The 14857-nt window shown below is 44.0% G+C and overlaps 4 protein-coding genes across 6 annotated transcripts in view; 3 read left to right on the forward strand and 1 right to left on the reverse strand.

Annotated features, from left to right (window-relative positions):
• Positions 1-6971, forward strand: part of LOC123003339 (trophoblast glycoprotein) — a 47472-nt gene extending 40501 nt beyond the window's left edge. Inside the window, exon 4 of the mRNA XM_070217995.1 lies at positions 4810-6971. Coding sequence (XP_070074096.1) covers positions 4828-6126 — 1299 coding nt within the window. The 5' untranslated portion in view covers positions 4810-4827 and the 3' untranslated portion in view covers positions 6127-6971. The remainder of the gene's footprint in view (positions 1-4809) is intronic.
• A 206-nt stretch (positions 6972-7177) lies between these two features.
• Kyat (Kynurenine aminotransferase) lies at positions 7178-9292 on the forward strand. Of its 3 annotated transcripts, none has more exons than XM_017150902.3 (3): positions 7178-7254; positions 7848-8393; positions 8450-9292. In XM_017150902.3, the coding sequence occupies exons 2-3, from the start codon at positions 7848-7850 to the stop codon at positions 9260-9262; spliced, it is 1359 nt and encodes a 452-aa protein (XP_017006391.2). In that variant the 5' UTR covers positions 7178-7254; the 3' UTR covers positions 9263-9292. The 3 variants fall into 3 exon arrangements, with proteins under 3 accessions (XP_017006391.2, XP_017006399.2, XP_017006383.2); XM_017150910.3 differs by having other exon boundaries at positions 7250-7302; XM_017150894.3 differs by lacking the exon at positions 7178-7254 and adding an exon at positions 7604-7759.
• A 45-nt stretch (positions 9293-9337) lies between these two features.
• On the reverse strand, positions 9338-10108 carry COX5A (Cytochrome c oxidase subunit 5A). The gene is made up of 2 exons (XM_017150922.3): positions 9983-10108; positions 9338-9923 (listed from the first exon to the last, which is right to left on the reverse strand). The coding sequence occupies exon 2, from the start codon at positions 9920-9922 to the stop codon at positions 9473-9475; it is 450 nt and encodes a 149-aa protein (XP_017006411.1). The 5' UTR covers position 9923; positions 9983-10108; the 3' UTR covers positions 9338-9472.
• A 195-nt stretch (positions 10109-10303) lies between these two features.
• glo (heterogeneous nuclear ribonucleoprotein glorund) lies at positions 10304-14825 on the forward strand. The gene is made up of 7 exons (XM_017154506.3): positions 10304-10460; positions 10748-11144; positions 11928-12059; positions 12683-12827; positions 13304-13449; positions 13509-14236; positions 14302-14825. Exons 2-7 carry the CDS (start codon positions 10775-10777, stop codon positions 14596-14598), a joined length of 1818 nt encoding a protein of 605 aa, XP_017009995.1. The 5' UTR covers positions 10304-10460; positions 10748-10774; the 3' UTR covers positions 14599-14825.
• Positions 14826-14857: the final 32 nt, after the last annotated feature.

The following is a 14857-nucleotide window of genomic DNA, read 5'->3' on the forward strand; positions in this document are numbered from 1 at the left end:
TTGTAAGAGGGGGAGGAGCAGCCACGACAAGTGTTGCCTACTTACTCGCGTCTCGCCTCCGCGGGCAGTCAATGAGGGCATAAACAAGCCAGAACAAAGCCGGCAAGATGGAAAAACAGTTTGAGCCGTAACTCAGCTCCACACTGGGGAAAAAGCTGTCCAAGCTGTCTGGAGGTCAGAAATCAGAACCGATTTGTACCCTTAACATATTAATATCAAACTAGTGAATATTTTATTGAGTAAAACATGATAACTTTGATTAAGGTTAATATATTTATAAAAAAGTTTATAGAAAAATAATTTAATAATTTCAAAAAAAACCAGAAGATAGAATTCATCACAGATTTACACATTTTTCAGATTAATTATACTAGATAAATATTAAACAAATTTAAATTTTGTTGATAAAAAAATAATAATGTTTTTCTAATGTTGATATCCTTAGTTTTAATAAATAATTATATTTAACTCATATCTTATAACATAAATTTACTTTATAATCTCACTTAGCACAAGTGATTTTTGCTTTCTCATACCCAAAAACTCCAACTTTTGTCAAACGATTTATGGCTATAAAGTTGGAAAGCCGATATTTCACCAAGGAAAATGTAGCAAAGAAGCTCTTCGAATAATTTTGCCCTGCTCATTGAAGTTTATTTGCAGCTACGGCTCGATATACTTGATGTTAGATTAGTGTTTTCTCTCGCTGGAAGCCCCCGGTTGCCTACTTAAAAACTCCAGGCAACCCGCTGAAATTTATTGCCAGCCAGAAGAACAGTTAGTTGGCCATTTTAGCCATTTTTGGCTGCGGGCAGTGGAAGACCTGCAGCTAGAGGAGTTGGCGAAAAGCTTTTAAACATTTCAACATTTCTCACTCCCGCTTAATGACTGCCAGGCAGGACATTAAACGCTTGTTGGCCGCATTAGGATTTCCGTAATGCAGTTGGCACAGCGAGGCGAGCAGCACTTCACCGCCACCTCCAGCTTTTCCTGCTCCTCCAACAGTTTCTCCTCCATCTCCATTTTAGCCATTTACCCAGTTGGATGCGAGTTGCAGCTGCGAAATTCACTCTGAAGAGCTTTTCATTCGCAAGTGTTGCCCGAAAGTATGCAGCGAGTTGTGCCAACAATGAAATTTGACTGGCGAAACTCCCAAGGACACCCCCTTAAACCAGCCCCCTCTGAAGAGTGGGGGGCGTGGCATCGCCTTTCAGTGCGAAAAACGGTAAGAGCCTTGGCCACAGCATCCGATTGAGGAGAGCTGCGATAATGGAGACATCTGCTCAACAATTTTAAAGGCATCCTGAATTCAACGTTGGGGGTGGGGGGGATTATTTAATGAGAAAAGCTTAAGCAAAACGTTGGAATATTTGAGGTAAGACCTGGAGTGACTTGGCTTGTTGAACATTAGTTAGGGATTACCTAGAAGGTTGAACTGCTGAATTATCGTCTAAATGAAGGGTAAATTTTTCTAATCAAAGATTATATTTGCATAGGATAACGGTACTTTAAGAAAACCTTAAATACTCCCCTTTTTACTAAGTATTTTAATTTTATTTTTTTATCTGTACAAAGTTGTAATACTATTTTAAAAAAGTTTATTAAATTTGAACGAGACTGACAGCAAGCGAAATTCGACATCAAAGGCAAACAAAAGTGGAATGTGAAAATGTTCCAATTTGTTTTTGGCAAATTTTAAATGATGGTTGTAGCGCAAAATGGCGGGAATATTCGAAAGTGAACCAAATTGGCTGTCATTAGTTGGCATAAGCTGAATTTAGCGGTAGTTGTGACTTTCCTCGGGGATGTTCTGACACCACCCCGTCATATCTCATCATATGCCATGGAGAACCGTATACCGTTATGCTCTAATTAGACCATACAACCACCACCACGCAAACACACAAAGTCAGCCACACATGCACGCACACACTGAAGTCCAAAGCTCGCTCTCATCGTGCATTACAAATTGAGGGACCACCTTTAATTCCACTCCCATATTCGCCATATTCCACCTGGTACAGCTCCTCCAGCTCCACGTGCTCCTCCTCCTCCTCAACCTCCTCCTTCTTTGTATTGCAACTGCCAAGTGCCTGGCACTTCACCACTAACGAATTAAAAGACGAGAGAGGGACAGAGGAGAATTAGAGCGGGAGTCATGCAAAGGCAAAGCACGTAAAAAAAAAGTCACAAAAATATTAACAAACAAGAAAGGTGGATGTTGGATGCGGAAACCGAAGCTTTAAATACCTTTGCAGATTGTCTTAAATTTTTAAGGAGTGTCCATTACAGAATTTTAAAAAACATACTACAAAGAAATGAAATTTAAGCGTATATACATATAGGAAAATAGGGAAATATATATTTGAATACTTTAACAAAAATTCATATTTTACCAAGGATTTTTTAAGAATATTATCTAATTATCATGTTTTTTGAAAAATTTCTGTTTATTTCGAACACCTGTTGTAAATTTTCTAACAGCTCACATAGAATAGCTTATAAATTTGTATCTTGAATTGCCTGGCTAAGAAAATAATAATGATGTCCCTTTAAACAGTTCCATTTAAGTGAATTATACCTTTCGCAAGAGTATAAAGACACACACACAACAAAAAATGCTCGCCATTATTATTTTGCTTGCGCTTGTTACATACATATTATGCCGCTGTTATTGTAGTTGTTTGCCTTTGTTGTTTCTGTTGCTGTTTCTGTTTCTGCTGCTGCTGTTTCTTTTCTGTATTATTATTATTTTAGGCGCATGCATAAATTCCAGCGAGAAGCGAACCGAGTGCAGTAAAGAAGGAACAAATGCTGTTTGTTTGCCTTATTATTGCAGTGGAATGGCCCTGGGGGCTAAAAAGGGAAAAGGGGGTGGGGGGTGGCACAGGTAGGTGTGTGTTATTGCAACAGTAAACACACAAAGCAAACAACAACAAAGACATAAAAGTTGAAATTAAAGTAAAACGGCAGGGGAAAAGGGGTGGGGGTTGAAAAAACTGTGGCTGCTTGTTAGTCCGACAAACCGGAAGTGACTCACATACACAATCAACAAACACAGCGTTTACTTTTCAACGGAAGATTCAAGTGCAGTGCAGCTTTTCTTCTTTGTTTGGGCCCTTTTGTTATCCCATTTTTTACCTTGGCCAAAAGAGAAACAAACGTTTGTGGGTGAAAATGCGAGAAATGCACGGAGAAAATCGAAACATTAACCAAATTCTTAGCAAAATCCACTTATCTCGCACTAATTGCCAAATATTTCCGATTTGTGGTGGATAAATATTTGCAAATTTGTAAAATTCAATTTGCATACGCTAACGCTGCGCTAACCGTCATAAATTTGCTGTCGGAAACTGGGAAAACGGGCAACATAATTGCCAGTCGAGATAATTGAGTGGCCTCCAGAAGGGCCAACCTGCTGGGCCCATTAAAACGCCGTTAGTTTTCAATTTTCCCTGGCAGGAATTTGATGCGCTCATTAGCATCGAGTGACCCTTGGCCAGGCGCTTCAATAGCAATAGCTACAACCAATTGAGGCAGCACCCTCTTAACAGGGAAATTAATGGGCGCCGCCATCCCATTGACGATAGGATAGGGGCTCCATTTTGGCGATTCTGTTTCATTTGAAATGGGCCAGCTTTTAGATCCTTTCGGTCTAACAAACCATCAGCTTTTCCTAACAATTTGCTCCAATTTAAACAAAGTTAAATTTTTTGAAAAGTTTTATTTTATTATTGGTTTTACAAAATGCATTCTATGCACATTGTTACAGTGATTGATTTCATCAACTTTATTGTTTTCCCATAAATTCTCTTCACTTTTGACCATTGATGTGGTTTTCAGTCTGTTTAATTTATAGGCTTTATAAGAGTAGAACCATTAATGATTTGTCTGTTTCTGATGGACCTATTTGAGTATCTGGAGAGTAAAACATTTAATGATGTCTCTGCTTCTGATAGACCTATTTCGTTTTAAGCATCAATTATATTTTTTACTGTGGGTTAGTAAAAGCGTACATATTGGTAAAATGAAAATTTGGTTGCTTAAATATTGTACTCACCACCTTACGAATATCTTACATACAGTGACTCATAAACACACACACACTAAACAAATAGCAATAAAAGCCGAAAAATAATCAGATTTACGGCTGCTCCTCCGACTTCTGCTCCTGTTGCGGTTGCCGGAGGGCCCTTCAGGCGTTTGTTGTTCTGCTCCCGACGCCGAAAAGTTTGCCACTAAACAGAAATTACCCATACGCCGCGTGGGCCGACGATTGAGATGGGCGCAGAAAGCAGGGGAGGTTGTGGTGGAGAAATCCCCTCCTCCGCTGAGGTGTGCCGTAAACGATGCTCCGCTTTTCATAAGCACATAAATCTGCAACTTGTGGAGCATAAAGAAGCTGTCCGTTCGGCTAGTCAGGCAATTTCGTGGCTTTCTGAGGCTTGTGCAGCACCACTATCACTTTAAAATGCATTAGCAGCCAATAAACCATTTTGCTATTCCACACAAAAAGATAGAAACAGGTTTTAAATAATTATAAAAATGTATTTTGTAGTGTAGCTAAATACATTCATCTCAAAAATCAAACTTCAGAGAACTTTGGTCTTGATTTTGAGATTATTTCTTCTTGAAAAAGTGAGAAAATTAATTTTGATGATTTTATCATTATATCATTTTATGTTTTGTTCTTAATTTTTTGGAGTGTATTATTTTAGGTTGGTTGGGACAATAAACTATTCATTTTCCATTTAATAAATTTTGTATCCCCTTTTTATAACAATTTTCTTCCATTTGCTTTACTTACAGCCTTCGAGCATCGGAAACATGCCACCCACCGAACTGAGGAGACTAATCCTGGTCGTGCTGATCGCGACCTTTGGCCTGGCGATCGGCGCCGGCGGAGTTCTGGGCGAGACTTCGTCCAGCTGCGGACCCAACTTCCCGGCGGCGTGCAGCTGCGGCAAGGAGATGTACGAGAGCGAGATGCAGTATGTGGTGAACTGCACAAATGCGGGACTGGTGAACACCAGTGTGCTGGAGTTCATGCCCGACCAGGTGGAGGTGCTGATCTTCACGGGCAACCGCATAGCCGAGCTGCCGTGGAACGTCTTTGGCAGCATCAACGACTACAAACAGCTGCGGATTGTGGACATGAGCAACAATCACATCCGCGAGATTCGCGGCAAGAGCTATCACCATGTGCCGCGGGTGGAGCGCCTGATCCTGAACCACAACAACTTGAGTATCTCTCGCTACGATGACGAGGTCAATCACCATCATCCGCGGGTGTTCTCCAACTTTATCAACCTGCAGAGTCTGCATCTCACCGACGCCTTCGAGGACAACAGTTCGCCGCAGCTGAGCGAGGATCTGCACGACATCTTCGTGAACAGCCAGCTGGTGAAGCTGCAGAAACTGCATCTGGAGCAGAACGAGATCACGCACTTCAAGGATCGCAATGTCTTCTGCGATCTGCCCTCGCTGCGTGACCTCCACCTGGGCGACAACCAGCTGCGTGACCTCAACTTCGAGGTGCGCTGCCTGAACAACCTGCGCTTCCTCGACCTGGAGCGCAACAAGTTCACCTTCGTGAAGCCCACCGATCTGCGGACGCTCAACGAACTGGAGGAGCGTCCCAATCGCACGGCCAACCTGATTGTGGATTTTAACCTGAATCCCTTTGAGTGCGACTGCCGCATCGCTCCCTTTCGCACGTGGATACCCAGCACCCGGGTGACGGTGCGCAACAAGGACAGCCTGATGTGCTTCCATTCGCAGGGTCACGTCGATCCCTCGCCCGCCCATCTCCTCCAGATGGACATGGGTCAGTGTGCCGATGCCATTGCCGCAGCGGCCACCATCCTGAACACCGCCGAGGAGGAGCAGCGCTACGGGGGCCCAGAGGCATCCATCCAGCAGCAGGCCCACATCAGTGGACACACGGCCACTCTGATCTTCCTGCTCATCGTGCTCAGCATGATCCTGCTCGGCCTCCTGGTGGCACTCGTCTATGTCAGCCGGGACAAGTTGAAGTACATGATTACGCCGGTTTTCGACAACGTGGCCAAGAAGGTGCAGTACACATCGATCAAGGACGAGGACTGCCCGGAGGTGCATGTCTAGGAGGTTTAGTTCACCCACAGGATCAACACAAAAATATTTGGAGGGGGAGGAATTAAAAGCCCGGTTTCTATCATTCAAATTGATGCAATTTTTCAAACCCCTGGAGTTCTAAATAATTTAATTTCTAAAATTTCAAATTCGAAACCGGGCTTTCATATCCATAGTTTCGTTTTTGCCATTCGCGTTACGCAAAACGTGTGCCATTCACAGCGGAAGGAAATGATGAGTATAAGGATGTGGAAACAATTGGTTCATTTTAAAGGACTCCTGCCTCTTGTTTCGTAGCACTTAAGCCAATTGTTGCATTTAACAGCGGATGGAATGTGGCCACAAAATTTGCTGCAACACAGACAACACACAATTTCGTTAGTTTTAGCGGTTTTCTAACTTAACCTTAAGTCAGTTATGCTTTCTATGATTTCCACACGAACGGAATGGAATCGTACGAGAGAGGAGAAGGCAAAGCGGGCCTGTAACAACCGATTTGACCACACACATATATAGTGACATACATATATATATATATAGAAACAGACACATATATATACATGCATATATCGTAACAAACACTTTAGTGTTATCTGTGATTTAAGTTTAGTAGCTTTACTTTGTTAAAACTCTGCAGAACGAACATTTGAAATCGAAATTGGTCAAAAAAACACACTTTAATTCTTTTTATAGCTTAACAGATAATTCTACACTTGATGAAATGTAAAATGTTTCGAAGCTTAATATGTTATTAATCAATTAATTTGTCAATTATACTAGCTGTACGATGATTTCATCCTTGATTAACTACCATTAACAAGCATTTTTTATAAATAAACTTTTGAAAAATGAAAGAAGATGTTTTTTTAATTTATGGAATCGGTGTTTTTGGAAATAAACGTTGGAGACATTTAATTTTCAGTTATATATTTTGAATTTGAATTTCGATAGTTTGGCGCGATATAACGATGACTTCGAGCGGCACCCCTGGTTTTAGTTATCGATAACGCCGCCCGAGTCACCCTGTAAATTTTTCAGCCGCAAGAATCGCCCTGTTTCCGTACCGATATCGATAAATTAAGACTTTTTAAACGTTGCAACAATCGATAACATAACAACAAACCTGTTATTGTTTATTTTGTAAGTTGCGGTTTTATTGCTAAAATCAAAGGTGTTTTGGAAGTTGCAGTAAATATTTAAGATAGCCCTAATGTAGCATATCTTCCTAAATACATATTAAAGTGTTTAATGGTCAAGGTCAAGACTATAAATTGTGGAATTTTAGCTCATAAAGTTGTCAATCAATTTCTAATTGGAAATTCTGCAAATCCAACGAACAGCTGGCATTGTTATTAATTATACCAGCTGTTTCTGGGTGAATTTCCGTTCCATTAAGGTTTTTGTTTTACACTTTCCACGTATTTGTTTATTTGCATATTTCCGTGTGCAAGTGTGCGTGAGCGCCTTAAACAAAATCGTATCGCATATAGATATTCCGCTAGTCTAATCAGAATTCAGTGCCATTATGCAACGTCACCGCGTTTGAGTGCAGTTCTCCAGCATTAAACCGCAACAATTGCATTTAAACAGTTATATTTTATTGTTATTATTACATTTAAGATCACTCAGCAGACAGACAGGCAAAGTGCGTTCTTATCGCGCCATAAACAATCTAAACACGCGGTGATAAGGGGAAACTATTCCAGTCAGTCACTAAAGTCACCTTCTTACAGATGCTTCGCAGCTGCCGCTTAACCCTTGCCGCCGCCCAGAGAAGCTTGAGGGATCAGTTTCAGTTCCTCCGTCACCAGCAATCCGCCTCCGCCAGTAGCAGCAACATGGATAAGTTCGATCTTCCCCAGAGATTGCAGGGCAGCACGCCCAGCGTTTGGAACGAGTACATCGCTTTGGCCATGCAGTACAAACCCCTGAATCTGGGCCAGGGATTCCCCGACGATGCTGCTCCCGAGTACGTGACCCACTCGCTGGCGGACATCGCCAAGGACGAGAATCCCCTGCTGCATCAGTACACCCGCGGCTATGGCCACGTTCGCCTGGTCAACGCCTTGTCCAAGTTGTATAGCAATCTCGTTGGCAAGCAGCTGAATCCCCTCAGCGACATTCTGATTACTTCCGGTGCCTACGAGGCTCTATACTCCACCATCATGGGCCATGTGGACGTGGGCGATGAGGTGATCATCATTGAACCCTTCTTCGATTGCTACGAACCCATGGTCAAGATGGCCGGCGGAGTGCCGCGCTTCATTCCCCTGAAGTTGGTAGGTAAACCTACATATTAAATACAATTAGATCCTCTAATTAACATCCTTTTCAGCGCAAAACAGAGGGTCCCATTAGCTCGGCGGACTGGGTGCTGGATGATGCTGAATTCGAGAGCCTGTTCAACTCGAAAACCAAGATGATTATACTGAACACACCACACAATCCCATTGGCAAGGTCTTCAATCGGCAGGAACTGGAGCGCATAGCCGAGTTGTGCCGCAAATGGAATGTTCTTTGCGTCTCCGATGAGGTTTACGAATGGCTCGTCTTCGATGGGGCCGAGCACATCCGCATCTGCACGCTTCCCGGCATGTGGGATCGCACCATCACCTTGGGTTCGGCGGGCAAAACCTTCTCAGTGACCGGTTGGAAGATCGGATGGGCCTATGGACCCGCCCAGCTCATCCGCAACCTGCAAATGGTGCACCAGAACTCCGTGTACACCTGCCCCACGCCCCTGCAAGAGGGCGTGGCGCGCAGCTTTGAGTTGGAACTGGAACGCCTGGGCCAGCCGGAGAGCTACTTCCTCAGTTTGCCGAGGGAGCTGCGGGAGAAGCGCGACTTCATGGCCAAGTTTCTCACGGAGGCGGGGATGCGACCAACCATTCCCGAGGGCGGCTACTTCATGCTGGCCGACTGGTCGCCACTTACGAGCAAAGTGGATCTGAATTCCGAACCCGACAAATACCGCGACTACAAGTTCACCAAGTGGATGACCAAGAACATGGGCCTGCAGGGCATCCCACCGAGCGCCTTCTACAGCGAACCCAACAAGCCGCTGGGCGAGGACTTTGTGCGGTATTGCTTCATCAAGAAGCAGGAGAATCTGGACAAGGCGGCCGAGCTGCTGTCCAAGTGGAAATAGTCGCCAAATAAACGAAATGCATTTCCCTAACCTTTAGCATTACGTAATCGATTCGCAATAGGGAAAACAACCGAGTGCTGGTGTGGTAGCCTTACTCCAATCTCCATTTATTATCAATCCAACAACATGTTCATCCGCACCACATACATTTTTGGGATGTGTATTTTATGTTTTCTGGTTGTGTTTTGGGTTTAAACTACTCCTCCTCCTTTAGGCATCGTACACGGACTTCAGGGCCAACTCGGGCTTGTCGTAGCCCAGCTCCTCGATGGTGGGGATGCCCAGCTCCTGCAGCGTGGGGGTGATCTTCTCCAGCAAATAGGGATAGAGGGTGGCCTTCTGGTCGCCGCACTTGTCCTTGCATCCCTCCAGCCACCTGATGGCCAAGGCGATGTCGTTGACGCGACGGGTGGCCCGTAGTCCCGCCTCGATGATCTTGGGGCTGGGCACCAGATCCATGCCCAGCAGATCGTTCATTCCCTTGCGGATCTCCCAGCCGTCGATGCCCTCGCGGCTGAAGTACTTCTCGTAGCGCTTGTCGAACTCCTCCGCCGATTCCTCGGTGCCGTGCAGGCTGCGCACGGCGGCCACGCGCGACGAGGTGCCGACGAGGCTGCTGCGGAGGGCGCTTGCCAGGTTACGGGCCGTGATGCTCAACATGCTGGCGAATAAAAGCTATTTAATTGCACAAATTTTGGTTAAGTAACAGCTCGGACTCACTTTTCTTGTTCTTGCTACTTTTCACACGGGTATGACAGATGTGAGTGGGGTCTGGCAGCACTGGCTAAGAACCAGGGATGGGTTACTTTCGTATGACACTTACAGCACTGATCTAGCCAAGACACTAACCACTATCGATAACAGTAAGGCCATCTCAATATTTTTAAAAACAGCTAATCCCCAGTAAGTTAAGTCAATGAAAAGTTTTAAAAATTAAAACACCTTTAGCAATTTTTTAAATGCATTTTTTAATTTAATGACAAGGTCAACGCTCTCCGCTTACTATCGAAACTAAAACCCCGATAGTCACTAACAAATCCCAACCATATATCGATACTATCTCGAGCTGTTAACCCACCTCTAACGCGTGCTCTCCGAAGGAAGGAAAAGATAGATTCTCTCCAAAAAGAATCGTGTTAAAAGCCGATTTAAATAAAGCAAACAGACGAAATAGCAAGTGGCAGCAGTGCAGAAAAAGGTAAATACAACGAACCGCCCGGAGGCGTGGCAATTGCCAGCGCATATATTACATACGAGCCGTGCAAAATGCCATGCGCGATTCGGGGGTGACTAGAAATCAAAATGGCGTACGCGGTGCAAAAAAGGCAGCGGCAGCAAGCGTCTCGCAGTTGAGAAAAATCACCGGCTGAACGAAAAAGCGCATTTTCAAAGTGCTCGCTCTAGTCAACCGATCGAATATACTCCCCTCTCCACACAATCACTTCCGATATCTCTCTGATACATCCGGTTTGTAACCAATTGCAGACAAAGAGCGAAGCTAGCGAAGACAAAATGGCAAACGCAGACGTGCAGTTCAACTACGGCCAGCAGGGAAATGGCGAGAACTTCAACGACGACAGCAGCCAGCAGCAGGATGACGACGACCAGTTCGACGGCGATGACGGCGGCAAGATCGAGAACGTGGGCGAGAGCCCCAAGTTTGTCCGGCTGCGCGGTCTCCCTTGGTCCGCCACCCACAAGGAGATCCTCGACTTCCTGGAGAACGTGAACGTGACCAATGGCTCGTCGGGCATCCACCTGGTCACCAGTCGCGTCGACGGCAAGAACACCGGCGAGGCCTACGTGGAGGTGGCCAGCCAGGAGGACGTCGAGGAGGCGCGCAAGCTGAACAAGGCCAGCATGGGCCACCGCTACATTGAGGGTTGGTTTGCTTGCCACTCGCCCAAGGGGGTTGACTGTACCGCTAAGTTTTGGCCAAGACAGCAGTGCTGCCATCTAGCATGACCTTTACTTTTTCATAAGTTAATTCTTTAATACCCATGGTTCAGATTGAGATTTAGGAGAAAAATGTACCCACCTTTGTGTCTGAGTTCATTAACCTTTTATATAGTGATAGGCTTATATCACGTTTAATTTTTTTGTATTATTTATTCAAAATTGCATAGCCAAGACAGCAGTGCTGCCAATTATAGGCGTCCATCAAGCATAATCTGTCCTTTTTCATAAGTTATTTCTTTAATACCCATGGTTTAGGAGAAAAATGTACCCATCTTTGTGTTTGGGTTTATTAACCTTCTTAACCCTATGTCGCGTTTAATTTTTGTTGCAATATTTATTCAAAACTGCATAATTTTGTCTTTTTATATCGATATTAGAAAGTTTGAAAGAGGAATTTTTAAGAATTATTACTGACTTGTATTTAGGTTTTTTTCTTTATGACTTACTCATTGATTTTGAGATTGTTTTGCACATCTATTCTACTGTTATCTTTATTTCTAATCAGCTGCTAAAAATAATAAAAATAATTAGGTATTGGTAAGGGCTATCAGTGTAGAAAAATAATTTGTCATTTCCCTGTACTTAGGAATATACCCCATTTAATTTTTTTTAAAAAAATTGATCTGCAATATTTAAGCTTCAACTTACCTGATAAACAAACACCCTTAATAAGAACAAAACTAACATATATTTCCCCCCACTTTAGTTTTCACCGCCACACCGAAGGAGGCCAAGGAAGCCATGCGGAAGATCAGCGGTCACGGCACTGCCTTCGTTGTGAAGCTCCGTGGTCTGCCTTATGCCGTCACCGAGCAGCAAATCGAGGAGTTCTTCTCTGGTGAGTGCCCCTGCTCTCTCCCTCCTTTCACTTCAATAGGAACATGGAGCAAAGACAGTGGTTGACCGCATGTATTTATTTTTGCACTTCGTTGAGATATGGCCCACTACGGTCCCCCTTCATCTACACTCTTCATATCAAGTACACATGCGCTTCAACAAAACATTTATATATTTTCGGGCAACGAATTGCAGGCCCTTGCATTTTGTGTAACGGGTTCGGCGGTCCACGCAGCTCCTTTCAAGTGGACGCGGTCACGTCCGCTTGTCCGATATGTCATTGTTTCATTGGTCACATAACCCAGTTTACTTGGTCAACTCAACGATCATTATTTACTCCTCTTCCCCCTTTTAACTGAGCTTCGAGTTACAGGAGCCGAGTTTTGTGGTCCGGGCATCTCGATTGCAACACTCGCCATCTCGTTTGCAGTTCGTGTTTCGACTGCAAGACCCATTTTTATTTAAGCAAAGCCTTAATAGTTCTACGATGCGAGAACTAAACAATTTAACATTTATCAACCTCTGTATTTCTGTTTCTCTATCTAAGCTTTAACCTTGCATAATGTATATATATATGAAATCTATATATTTGTATAAATCTTTGTTGGTTATCGTCATGGGCAGGGTTGGAAATCAAAACGGATCGGGAGGGCATACTTTTTGTTATGGACAGAAGGGGTCGTGCAACTGGGGAAGCTTTTGTTCAGTTCGAAAGCCAGGACGACACTGAGCAAGCCTTGGGCCGAAATCGGGAAAAAATTGGGCACAGGTGGGTTTCTAATTCATCATATCTTCTACAACCAAAAAAAAAACAAAAAACAGCTGAAATTAAAACATTAAGTGGTAATCAATTGCGAACTTGTTGAAACACACAAGTGAAAATACAACACCAATTTTCCATAGATTATTCACAAATATAAATCTAAAATTACTCTTATCATAAATTTAATTCTATTTCAGTCACTGAGAAACAACCATTTAGCAACAATTACCTGTAGCTACGGGTCTGGTGGGGCTCTTAATATTTGTTTAAGCGCCAGCATGTGCTCAATCTAACAAAATAATTAAAACACAGTGAACACAGAGTTATTTTTAATAGTTTTTGTAATTGATTTATTTTTTCTTTTATTTGGATTTATTTTTTACTTTTGTAACAGTTAAACATCAAAAGAAAACGCCACCGACCCTAGCATTTTTCAATAACAATTTGCTAAATTCAACTATTTTCTGATCTTATCCCTGTAGGTATATTGAGATATTCCGCAGCTCAATTGCTGAAATGAAGAGGGCCACAGGCGCCGGCGGAGGTGTCGGAGGACGCCCGGGCCCTTATGATATTCGTGATCGCGGAGCCAATCGCGGTGGCAACGACTTTGGCGGAGGACGCAACGGTAGGTTAACCATATGATATATTAGATACTATTAAATTAAAATGATTTATTTTTTAAAGACTGGGGCAACAATGGCAACTTCGGTGTTGGCGCCAACAACATGCTGGGCTTCAATAATCTCCCCAGCCTCATGAATTCCGGCAACTTTGGCAACAACCAAGGCGGAAATAGTGGAAATTTCGGAAATAACTCTGGACCCAGCAATTTCGGCAACTTTGGTGGCGGAAACAATGGCGGCGGCGGTGGAAACTCCGGCAACTTTGGCAACAACGATGGTGGTAACGGCGGCAACTTTGGAAACTTTGGCAACAACGGAGGCGGAAACTTCGGCAACAATGGAGGCGGCGGTGGTTTCAACAGTGGCAACAACTTCAATTCTCCTGGAGGCGGCAATAATTTCGGCAACAATGGCGGCTCCAATTTTGGCGGCAACAGCGGTGGCGGCTTCAACAACGGCGGCAACTTTGGCTCATCGTCGGGCGGCGGCAACTTTGGACCGATCGGCGGTGGTCGCAACAACAACAACAGCGGCAACTTTGGAAACTCTGGATTCGGTAATTTTGGAGGAAACAACAATAATGGAAACGGAGGCGGCTCAAACTTTGGAGGAGGCAACAACGGCGGTGGCGGCGGATTTAACAATGGCGGTAACTTTGGCGGCAACAACTCCGTTGGAGGTGGTGGCAATTTTGGGCCCATTGGCGGCGGCCGTGGCAACGATGCCGAGCATTATACCATCCATATGCGAGGATTGCCGTACACTTCCTTTGAAAATGATGTCTTTAAGGTGGGCTTTGGATAACCTTAATACTTGCAGTATACTTATAATTATCACAAATTATATGATTTCAGTTCTTCGAGCCCATTCGACCCGCCAATGTGCGCATCAACTACAACAAGAAGGGTCTGCACAGCGGAACTGCTGATGCCTACTTCGACACCTACGAGGACTCCCAGGTGGCCATGAAGCGCCACAGAGAGCAAATGGGCTCGCGCTACATTGAGCTGTTCTACGACGGAAAGACCCGAGGCGGACCCAATGGAAACAACGGCGGCGGCAACGGAGGCGGTGGTAACGGCGGAGGTGGCGGCGGAATGGGAAACAATGGCGGCGGCAACGGTGGCGGCAACTTTTCGCGACGCATCTAAATCATCTTCCATAGTTTGATTACATTGAAATTAATGTAGACGCAAGTATTTCATAATATTATGATGAAGCTGGAACTATAAACCGCTAAGGCACCCTTACAACCACGTAAACCACTTAACTATCGAACAGATTGCTGACAGAGACGATTTGGTCAGACGTAGAAACCAATTTTCTGATTGTAATCCAATGTAACATCCAGAATAAAGAGCACACTTTTATTTAAGTACTTTATTCTCTAGAAATTTCAATCATACCACT

This window comes from Drosophila takahashii, chromosome 3R, assembly GCF_030179915.1.
Source record: "Drosophila takahashii strain IR98-3 E-12201 chromosome 3R, DtakHiC1v2, whole genome shotgun sequence".
NCBI classification, from domain to species: Eukaryota; Metazoa; Arthropoda; class Insecta; order Diptera; family Drosophilidae; genus Drosophila; species Drosophila takahashii.

Coding starts and splice junctions, on each gene's coding strand:
- Kyat (XM_017150902.3), top strand. CDS start 7,848: ATGCTTCGCAGCTGCCGCTTAACCCTTGCCGCCGCCCAGAGAAGCTTG. Junction 8,394..8,449: donor GCTTCATTCCCCTGAAGTTG/GTAGGTAAACCT, acceptor CATCCTTTTCAG/CGCAAAACAGAGGGTCCCAT.
- COX5A (XM_017150922.3), bottom strand. CDS start 9,922: ATGTTGAGCATCACGGCCCGTAACCTGGCAAGCGCCCTCCGCAGCAGC.
- glo (XM_017154506.3), top strand. CDS start 10,775: ATGGCAAACGCAGACGTGCAGTTCAACTACGGCCAGCAGGGAAATGGC. Junction 11,145..11,927: donor GGGCCACCGCTACATTGAGG/GTTGGTTTGCTT, acceptor CCCCCACTTTAG/TTTTCACCGCCACACCGAAG. Junction 12,060..12,682: donor AATCGAGGAGTTCTTCTCTG/GTGAGTGCCCCT, acceptor CGTCATGGGCAG/GGTTGGAAATCAAAACGGAT.